Source organism: Anoplolepis gracilipes, chromosome 1 (genome assembly GCF_047496725.1).
Source record: "Anoplolepis gracilipes chromosome 1, ASM4749672v1, whole genome shotgun sequence".
In the NCBI taxonomy this organism is placed as follows: domain Eukaryota; kingdom Metazoa; phylum Arthropoda; class Insecta; order Hymenoptera; family Formicidae; genus Anoplolepis; species Anoplolepis gracilipes.
In genome coordinates this window covers 18,532,466-18,543,605 of record NC_132970.1, presented here as the reverse complement: position 1 = coordinate 18,543,605, position 11,140 = coordinate 18,532,466, and the positions used below count along the sequence as shown (strand labels likewise).

The 11,140-nt window shown below is 25.7% G+C and overlaps 1 protein-coding gene across 2 annotated transcripts; it reads left to right on the top strand.

Moving 5' to 3' along the window:
- Positions 1-1,389: 1,389 nt before the first annotated feature.
- On the top strand, positions 1,390-9,885 carry LOC140664142 (uncharacterized). 2 transcript variants are annotated; one of them, XM_072888958.1, is made up of 8 exons: positions 1,390-1,837; positions 2,012-2,119; positions 2,413-2,561; positions 3,605-3,767; positions 4,265-4,421; positions 7,940-8,089; positions 8,621-9,005; positions 9,458-9,885. In XM_072888958.1, the coding sequence occupies exons 1-8, from the start codon at positions 1,618-1,620 to the stop codon at positions 9,710-9,712; spliced, it is 1,587 nt and encodes a 528-aa protein (XP_072745059.1). In that variant the 5' UTR covers positions 1,390-1,617; the 3' UTR covers positions 9,713-9,885. The 2 variants fall into 2 exon arrangements, with proteins under 2 accessions (XP_072745059.1, XP_072745050.1); XM_072888949.1 differs by having other exon boundaries at positions 1,391-1,837; positions 8,621-9,047; positions 9,458-9,884.
- Positions 9,886-11,140: the final 1,255 nt, after the last annotated feature.

Genomic DNA, 11,140 nt, shown 5'->3' with positions numbered 1-11,140 from the left:
TCTACATATTGTTATGTAACAAGAAATAAATATTTAAATTATATTTCATTTTTAAAATCGTCAGATTAGGTTCCTTGGCTCACCCTGTATATGGCAATTTAATAAATATTAGAAACTAAATAGTTTTTTGTAATAAATTGATAAGAAAATAAGGCTCTTTAATGTTTACAAACAAACAATTTAGAAAACTGAGCGATTAAGAGCCAAACGCAGATGTTCGTGCGTCTATTTCGCAGAAAATAATTTTTCTGCAAAGTTGATAAGTGCACAAAACACATATTTTACTTAGTGTATTTACCAAGATTTAAATTCTCATTTTTGAGAATTTTATAAACCCCTTCTTACACTCTTAAAGAGACGTAGGCGAGAAAAAATTAAAAAAGAAAACGTAAATGCTTTCTCTCTTTTTTTTATGTAACTTCTTATAATACCAATATTAATATTGATAGTATTAAATAATCAAAATGTTTTACTGTACTGTATGATTTAGTGTCGTAAAATAATTATAATATTTTTTTCTCAATTAACTAAAATCAATATAATTAAACTTGAAAATAATAAGTTTACATAAATAATAAGTTATATAAATAATTCTCTCTCTTTGTTTTTAATTACATATTCGAATTATAATCATGCTTTCATAGTTATATTTGTTAACTGTCTGAATGATTATAAAATGCTATTATATATTCGCGCCGGTATTTTTCTCGCCTTAGCCTCTTTAGCGAAATAAGGAGGGGTTTCTGAAAAATGAGAATTTAAATCTTGGTAAATACATCAAGTAAAATATGTACCCTGTGCACTTATCAAATTCGCAGAAAAATTATTTTCTGCAAAATTGACGCACAAACATCCACGTTTGGCTCTTAATCGCTCAGTTTTCTAATTTTTTATTTTTTTTATTATATAAAATTTTCCTATAAATGTATAATTTCTATTTGTAACATTTCCTTGTAATTCCTTTAAAGAATAAATTTTGAGAACTTCTGTTATTCGAAGCCATGTTTAAAACCTTACAAATTCACAAAATATATGCGGCTAGCTTATAAAGCTTCTGGAATTCAATATCAAGTTTGTACTTGAGACAGGTATAGTTTAGTGAAATCCGTCGTAAGAGACGTGACACTGTGATATTATACTGTTTATACGTTTTAAAAAAATGTCATTGTGCATTATAATGTATATTTTGTATACATAAACCTTCGTTTGTAAATGTGTTTATACGAATTTTCAATTATTGTATGTCACATTTTTACTATACAATTATAATAGCATTTTATAATCATTCAGACAATTAACAAATAAAACTACGAAAGCATGATTATAATTAGAATATGTAATTAAAAACAAAGAGAGAGAATTATTTATGTAAAACTTGTAGACTTATTATTTTCAAGTTTAATTTATATGGATTGAGAAAAAAATTTTTAATTATTTTACGACAACTAAATCATACAGTGCAGTAAAACATTTTGATTATTTAATACTATCAATATTAATATCGGTATTATAAGGAGTTACTTAAAAAAAGTGAGAAAGCATTTACGTTTTCTTTTCGAATTTTTAAGAACTTGGAAAATTGATCAAATATCGATTCATCTCATTATAAATCAAAACATGAATTTTTCACGAATTTGGTGTGTAATCTTCGTGATAGCCGCCGCGTGCACTTGCGGTGCACGCACGGAATGCGGTGAATCCGCCCAAATTTCGTTCCTAACAAGCGTGCACGATGACACATCGTGCACAAAACTGTCGACTAAAGGTGTTATACTCTATGAGGCCGCCAAGCTTTTCGCCGAGATTCACAATAACAAAACCGATGGATTCAAAATCGGTAAAAATGGAAACAATGCAAGAGTAACTGATTCCAATCGAATACTCCAAATATATGCGTATCAATTAATTAGAGACTAACATTCGATTAATTAACCATCAATCGATAATATTACAAAGCAGAGTAGAATATATTGTTAAACAAAAAATTAATCGTAAAACAAACTATTTGTAGGAATTTCTGTTTTCGATACTTGCGGAAGTATAACAGGTGCTTTAAAAGCTATGATGAAGGCTCTTGTATGGGCGAATATTAACTGTTTGCACCCACCTCATTATCTAGGTACGAATTTCTTCGACAGTATATTCGACTCATTTCTTCATTAAAAGCTATTAATAAATAATTAATTTGTTAATATTTTTAGTAACTTAAATTTTTGTTATTAATTTTTATAAAACACAAATTTAAAAAATATATAAAATGATAAATAAAATAATGTATTATATACATATACATAAAATTTAATGTATATATATATTATGTATATATATATATATACATAAAATTTGTATTTCTTAAAAGAAACTTAAATAATTTTATATCGATCGATTTTTATATGTTTAGTAATTTTTTAGGTATTATCGGACCGGACACTATGACAAATGTAGAAGCAGTACACAAAGTGACTTCGATATTGAAAATACCGCAAATCGTTAAGAAATCTCCATCGATTTCTCCGTATTTGCATTCTTTGGCGGAAGAATCAAATTCCTACCTAATACAGGTACTCGTCATTGTGATAAAAAATTATATTCTCAATATCGCTTATACCGAGAATTTTGTTCTACAAACTGAAAATGGAAAGTTTAATTATGATCAAACTTAATTTGTGATTCTGAATTTATCATAGTATATTTGCATAATGTAATACTAACATGAATCGTTTGGCAAGCATTAATAATCTTAGAATAATATCAAAATATGCCTCTAATAACTTTCATTGTTATTAAGATTAGTATGAACAATTGTAATAATACTTCTAATTATTATCTTTTCGTAAAAGTTTTATTTTTATTATATTTAAAAAAATGCTTATAATATAATTTTTAAAAATGTATATACATATAGAGAGATATCTCTACATTTATTTAAATATATTTGCATTAAAATAAGTTAAATTAATAACTCTTATAGCTATTTATAGAACTTGTTTTTTATATTATGAGTTATAAATTGTGTAGCTAAATATAAAACATAATATGTAAAATCACACAAAAAATATCATTAACTCGACTGAATATGAATAGAACAAGTTAATTGCTGAAAATGTCAGCATTTATCCACAAATAGCTATTAAATATTTTATGCCACAGTGAAATGCACTTAATGACGTACATACACATACAAAGAGTGTACGTACACCTATTCTTTGTAATTCTTACTTAAGCATGAATCACTTATTACAAATTAATGTCAATATTATGACGCTTGTATTCATATTCGCTGTTTTTTGCTAATCAGTTTTATATAAGTATCACTTATCTATTAATAATATTTTTTTAGGAAATATAAATAATATATCCGAAACAAGCTAACAACTGAAATATTAATCAACATAATAACTATATTTAACAAATTGATAGCTTAATTGCGAAATATAACTAAATTACAGAATAAGACACAACAAGCGTTTTAATAAATTAAGAAAAAAAAAATTAATTAAAAACAATGATTGTTACAATTCTAAAAAATATTATCATTTACTGAAATTCCATTTATTTAAATATATTAAATTTAATTAAAACGTGAAATTCTTATTTTTTGTAGGGAATCTTGAGAATGATAGAAATCTTAAAGTGGAAGTCCTTCACGTTAATAGCTAATGTTAATAATGAAAACGATGATGACATACAAAATATTGCAAAAAAACTAATGATAGATGCCATTGCTAAGAATTTGTGCGTCATAATCCATGATAATGACGAGGAAGGTATGGAACTTTAACTTTTTTTGAGGCGTGTTTTATTGTTAGTGGCATATTCATGTAATAACAATTCGAAAAAAGTTCTGATATATAAATATCAAGATTGTAATAGTAACTTTCAAAGCATCTAGAGTTCGAATCAGAACTCTGAAGATTTTCCCGCTAAAGTATTATATGACATCATATATAGATATAATATCACAATCATGAATATTCTATTACAGATATCGTGCATAATAATTGTTAAAACAGAGCAAAGATATCATATTTATAGATATTATTTATTACAAAAATATGACGCAAATGTCTATAATTTAAAAAATTGTCAATATAATATGTCTTATATAGTAATCAAATTTTAAATTACAAATTTATTAAAATAAAGTCTGCTTAAAATTATTAAAATATTTTGAATTCTATTTTGATTTATCCTAAATTTGATATTTTTTCTCGCTCTTCTTTTTTAAATTGTACCCTAAATTTTACCAACTTTAATTTTATAGATTATACATCCCACATCGTGCATATTGGAAAACCAAAAAAAAAGTTTTTCAACGAGTCTACCAACGCAACTGTACTAATTATCAACGAAGGAAATTTAAAAGATTATTTAAATCGCATAAAATCAACTAACACTATACTACTCTTGGAAGATTCCAGGTAACTATTAAAAAGTTTCACAACAAAATTTATAATGTACATGTATTACATTATTTATAATGTAATTATGTGCAGTGTTCTGCCTAATTAATTAATATAACAATTAATTAACATGTGTGCGTGTATATATATATATATATATATATATATATATATATATATATATGCACAGAATATCATATTTTGTTAAAAATAAAGACTATTCAAATGAGATGTGCGTATTTTGGCTAAATAATTCAAAAACTATTACTATATTTAAAAATTAACAAGGTAAATGTAAAAATAAATTTTCTCTTGTCTGTGTAATATAAATTTTCAATGCTTATTAGTCAGTTTAATTAAATTAAATAATTAAAGCTATTTAAACATATTATATTATATTATTATATTGATAAATCCACTATAATACGTTACGATTAAATCTGTAGTTATCATGATACTAAAAAAAACCATATAATTTATTTAAACTAAATTAAACACTTTTTAACATAATTATGTAAAATGCACTAATATATAGGTAGATTACAGCAACGTTTTCTAGAATAAAGTAAATCTTTTATTCTATTTTTAAAGTTTACATAGAGAATTACATATGTATATATAATGTCAACAAGTTATAGGGCCGCAGCACAAACTTTTGCATAACGCATAATGCATATACATAAGGAATTCGATTAGTTGAATTCTTTATCCATATGTTTATAGATCAATCAGTTTCCTTACATATATGCATTATGCGTTATGCAAGAATCTGGGCTGTGGCCCATATAATTGTGATCTTAATTCTATTTCTATAATTATCTGTAATTAACTTCATACACATAATATGCTTAATCAGCTTCAAATATGCACAAATATGTAACGATAGTGCATCGCTGTGCTATTCGCGCTAATACTACTTCATTATTAATCACAAACTGCACTTCAATGAAGTATTACATATACGAATCATTGGTTGTGATTATGTAGAGACGAATAATTGAGTATAGAAATTATCCTTCATAAATTACAGTAGATTTCGACGCGATTAAGATCTAAAACAATCATTATGTATAATTAATGAAATCTGATTTTTTATCTTATTTATATTCAGTGTGGCGTAATAATTCATTATTAGCAAATGCTTTGCGGAAATTTCTCATTAAATATGCGCGTTATATTCGTCAACATTATTAGTAACTTTCCTATCACTACAGCTATTTGATCTCAATTATAGATTTACGTGATACAGTAATTTCATATCAATTGTGACACCGTGTGTCATGTGCCAATAATGCGTCTAAGAGAAATGTCATGTATAAATATATTTGTCTAAAAACACGATTTCTACTTCCATCGAATGTATCAAACTCAATTGAGGTTAAGGATCTTTGATAATTCGCGGTAAAATTGCCGGTGCTGGTAGCTGGTACCTGGTACCCTTACTTTTTTCCCAGCATTATAACGTTTCATTCTCCGGAACAGCAATCGCACCGAGGTCATCCTTAAATCAAAAGAAATCTCATTATTGTATATGAGTGAACGATGCACCGTTTTACAGAGAGAATACGATAAATACAGAAAGATGTATATGTATTTGAGACAAGTTTATAACTGAAATTTATTTAGATTGATTAGATATGATGGAGAACCATTTGAATATATACAACTTATTTGTCTAAATTATAATACTTATCTCCTTCAAAAAATAATGCTTTTTTAACTGTATATTAGCAATGCTTCTTTTATCAAAAGCATTGTTAGAACTTCTCGATTATCGATAGGAAATTTCGATTTGAAATTGTTTTTCAATTCAACTGACATTTGTACGTTACAATAGCCATCACTTTTTCTTTGTAAATACGTATCAATAGTTTCATAATATTTTTTAATTTTTTGTCTTCTAATTACTTCTAATTTTTTACTAAGAAAAATTTAAAATATAAAAAAAAATTAAATTTTAATTGTTTAATATAGTGCTTAATATCGATATAATAAAAAGACATTTTATTAAATAAATAAGTATCTTTAAATAAATAAATAACATGATTTACGTATTATTGAAATAAAATTTGGACAGCGCATCTGTTCATAAGTGTCCGAACAAACATTTCGCAACTGATTGAAGTTACAAGAAAGTTTAATAAAAAAAATTAACGCGGTTTTGAGTTTGTTACAGTTCGTGTAAAATATTTTCTTTTACTCGTGACTTTTTTGAATTAAGAAGATCATCTTCATTTTTTAAGTAGAATCATCCTATTTTTTTTTTTTTTTTTTTTATAAATTGATTCCTCAGAATATTTTGTGTGAAAAGTTAGACGAACATAATAGTTAAAAATTAGAATAGTTTACGAGATATTTCATACCTAGTTTGACATAATTTTATGTAAACTATAAAATATCTCGTAAAATATTCATTTTCCAAGAAAACACATAGTTGTCTTAAAAAGAAAATATGAATTTGCAACAAGTAGTTATATATTTTTTTTCTTTAAGATTTACGGTATCCGGTAATAATCATATGCAAGTAGAGTAGGTTAAACCGAATAGAAAAGTCTTCTACCATTTTGTGATTTTTATAATAAATTAATTTTAAAAAATTTGGTTAATCTGCGCGAATAATACAAGTGAGCAGCGAGAGGAAACAACCTGTTACGTGATTACTAGGCGCAATATATAATTAAACACTTGATTATTAATCCTGTAATGAAAAACTAACTGCGTATTTTCTGTTTTTATTCTAGAAAAATAAAATAAATTATATGCGGAAGTCATTATCACAATATCAAGCGTACATAAAATGTATTGTAAAATGTAAAAACATTTAAAAATATGATCTATTTAAAATACTTGTTTGCAATATAAATTATGTTTTTTCTATATTTTTATAGCAAACTGTATAATTTAGAAATGTATATTTTTTCGATAATTATACACACCTCTGGAAATTACTTAATTATTACGACAGAAAAAATAAGATAAATTATAAGCTCCGTGAGAATACTAATTATTATGAATTGCTTAATGAATTTATGATGAGCTCAAGTTGAAGCCAACCACATAATATAATCACGAAATCATTGATAAATATATGATCACCAACAATTAGTAAAAAATTAATTTATAAAAATATTTCAATTCGCGCGAGTATATAAGTGTAGCGAGAATAAACAAATTCCTGTTAGTTGTTAAACGTAATACAAAATTAGATTTAATTATTAATTCCAATGTTCTGTCGCATGCTTAACATTTGCATAACAGTGCGCCATCTCTTTTTCGCGTACTTATACTCAAAAATGCACAAATTGATTAATTTTTAAAATTAATTTCGAATTAATTATTATAAAAATCACAAAAACCGATTTTCTTACTCGATTAACTCGCTCTACCTACACACAAGGAGATACGATTACTATCAAACACTATAATTAATATATATATTTAAGAAAGAGTTAAATATATTGAACATTTCATATAAAAATAATATTGTTTTTTCATATATAATAAAGATAATTTCATATTAAATTCTTTGTCATCAGAAATATGGTTAAAGATCTGGAATGGAGAGTCGAGAATTCGGAATGGATGCCTAAAAACAATTCTGGAAAATACGATGCCGAAGAACTGAAACAAGTCAGATGGTTAGAGAATGCTATAGAAATTTATGTGAAAGCTTTAAAAGTGTTATGGTAAGCAAAATTCCTATTTAACGATGATATCTCTATATATAAAAGATTAAATGATAAAAAACAATTTTGCAAATATAATAAATAAAAAACTATTAATTTAATAAACTTATGTATTAAGTTATGTTTGTAATAATAATAATAAGTAAGTAATCGCGAACCCCAGTCATTCGTATCTATAATTAAATACAGATTTTACTACACATTCGATAGTGTAGTACATGTAACAATTTTATGATCTATATAATCATACTTTATATTTCAAAAATGATTATAATTTTCTAATATAATTTTTTAAATAGAATTTCTAACTATACAATATTAACCAGTTTATTAAAAATTAATTTTAATTTTAGACTAATCATTTTTTTTAATTTAGAAAAAAACCAATTATAATAATTTAATGTTGATAAATATGCGCAATTAAAATTTTTCTTAAGCTACATAATAGAACTTTATGTATAATATACGAAATTTACTAGATCATGATTTACGATGCAAAATATAATCCATCAAAATATGATTATCTTATAGCGAAAATAAGAAATGTAAAAATCAAATAAGTCCTCTGGATTGGAATCACGTAATATCGAACATATTATTGACACACAATGCGGAATCGCAGATAGCATCGAAATTTTTCGACCTATCTGTAAAGACGAGGACAAGTAATATAGAGCATCTGGGTAGTGTGATCGTTCGCCAGAACAGGGCGAAAGTTTATTGGGGCGAGGGCAAATGGAACGAAAAAGAAAAAAGCAATGTAGAAGGAACCGAGGAAAGCCATGCAACGTCAGATAACGACGACGACATACCATATACGTTTAGAGAATTCCTGAATCGAGAAAATGAACCGCTAACAGGATGTGCCATGACCGTCAAGGAGATCAAGAAGCTACACGAGAAGGATAGCAAAACGGTATTAGTTTCGGAGATGGAAGATAACGAGTGGTGGACAATGGTGATGTCTCGTTCTAAAAAAAGTTACAAAAGTACCGAAACTGATGCCTTTTTAACATGCCATACAGTCTCAAAAAGGACTGTACATCAGTCTCATTATTTTTGTAACAGATTATAAGTAGGAAAAATTTCAAAATTTTTTTAAAAAATTTTGAAAATTATATATATATATATATATATATATATATATATATATACACATAATTTTTCTAAAATCATATCTTTCACGAGTATAGTAAAAATTGATCTTTCAATATTCTTTTTTTTTCTGCACCGTGAAAAAAAAATCAGTCTTACGAAAAATGGGAAATTATTTGAAAACCTCTTTCTACAAAGGTGCTCCTTTAAAGAAATTGGACGGAAAGCTGAAATATCAGAAATACAACATAAACTCGTTTTCGCTGATTACAGATGTATACGGTAAGCGGCGTGGGAGTCGCGATGTTCCTGGTGGGAATCTTCGCGGTCTATGTTGTCTACACGAATATAAACAGAGGTCCGAGATGTCTTAAAGGTAAAAATTACTCGGATAGAGATACTAGTCTGAGGAAAATGGGAAGTGACAGGGATCTACCTACAACCATAACTACCCGCAACCAACGAGTGTTGCGTTCTCCACAAAGAACGGGGAGCGAAAGAAGTAACATATCCGAGAAAAGCGTTTGAGAGCGCCAAAACTTATGATCACTAGTCATATAAAAAGCAAACATGTTTTAAATAAAAAATCGAAATCTGTTTTAAAATAACAGTACAACAAGCAAAAGTAGTTATTAATGTATAATATAAAATAGTTCTTATGCGTCTTTTCGTATTAATATTTCATTATCTCAATGATCTAATTATTAAATTTATAGAAATATCTTTATTTATACATAAACTCTTACATTTATATATGACTTAGATTTCTCTATAGAAACTTTTTAATTTCAAAAATTTTGAAAATTATTTTTGATATTATTCATTATGATTTAGTAGTCATAAATTAGATAATATATTATTGCTATTTCTTATGAACTAATAAAATTAATTATAATATATGTTTAGGTGATTAAGTGCAAGTACGACATACATATGTATAACTTACAAGCAAATATGAAAGGGATAAATCGTATGATTCTCTCTATCTCCCTATCTTTTATAATATACTAAATCAAGATCTATAAAAGTTATAATTAAATATTCCTTACACACATATTTTATTTATAATAAAAAAATGTAAACATATTACATATACAATATTTATGTGTATTTTAATTAATATAGCTTTATATTAATATATCTCTTAATATTTTGTAATTTTACCGCAATAATTTTGATCTTCAAAAAAGAAAGAGTTATTTATTTTTCATTTTATAAATATCTAGTTAACGTAACTTTGTCGCGAGTTTTATGTATACATATTTTTATACGTTTGCGTATATCAATTTAATTATGTTTGCAAAAAAATAAAATATATGAATAATATATTAATTACAATTTAGAATAAAAAAAAATGTAGCAACATATTTGCATTATATACGAATAATAATGAGTAATAAGTTTATGTTTTCTACAAAAAACTTCTAAAATGCAATTTTTTATTGTATCAACTAACAGTAGAAGTAAAATGAAATCAATAATACTCTACAAAACCAAGATTAAATTATTAAAATATATCTTTGTGTATTAATAATTTGTATAAGCTTTTTAATCGATTAATTTAGCATATTATTATTAAAATTATAATACATTACTAAATTTTTTATTTTCGTTACATTATTATTTTTGTATATAAATTTTATAATTTTCACTTATATATTTTTTTATCGTTAAATAAATATAGAATATTATCATGTATTGTGTGTTATAAATCATTGAAACTTTATTGTCTTTATTATGCAATTACTTGAATAAGTGTGATACATGATACGTGTTCGCGAAAATCAGCCTTCTTCACCTTTCTTCAAGATTTCAGTCGCGAAACAAAATAGCATGAAACTTCCGACACGTAGAAGCTCGCGTCACATAATAAAGGGTAAGGTTGCCACGGATGTGATAGATTAAGATGGTAAAACGGGGTTATGCTTGACTGAATAGACAAGCTATTGTTCTCGC

Bases quoted from the DNA above. Each gene is read 5' to 3' on its own strand.
- LOC140664142 (XM_072888949.1), top strand. From the start codon at position 1,618: ATGAATTTTTCACGAATTTGGTGTGTAATCTTCGTGATAGCCGCCGCG. The intron at 2,562-3,604 runs GTACTCGTCATT...TATTTTTTGTAG, and splicing joins CAAATTCCTACCTAATACAG to GGAATCTTGAGAATGATAGA. The intron at 8,090-8,620 runs GTAAGCAAAATT...ATTATCTTATAG, and splicing joins AAAGCTTTAAAAGTGTTATG to CGAAAATAAGAAATGTAAAA.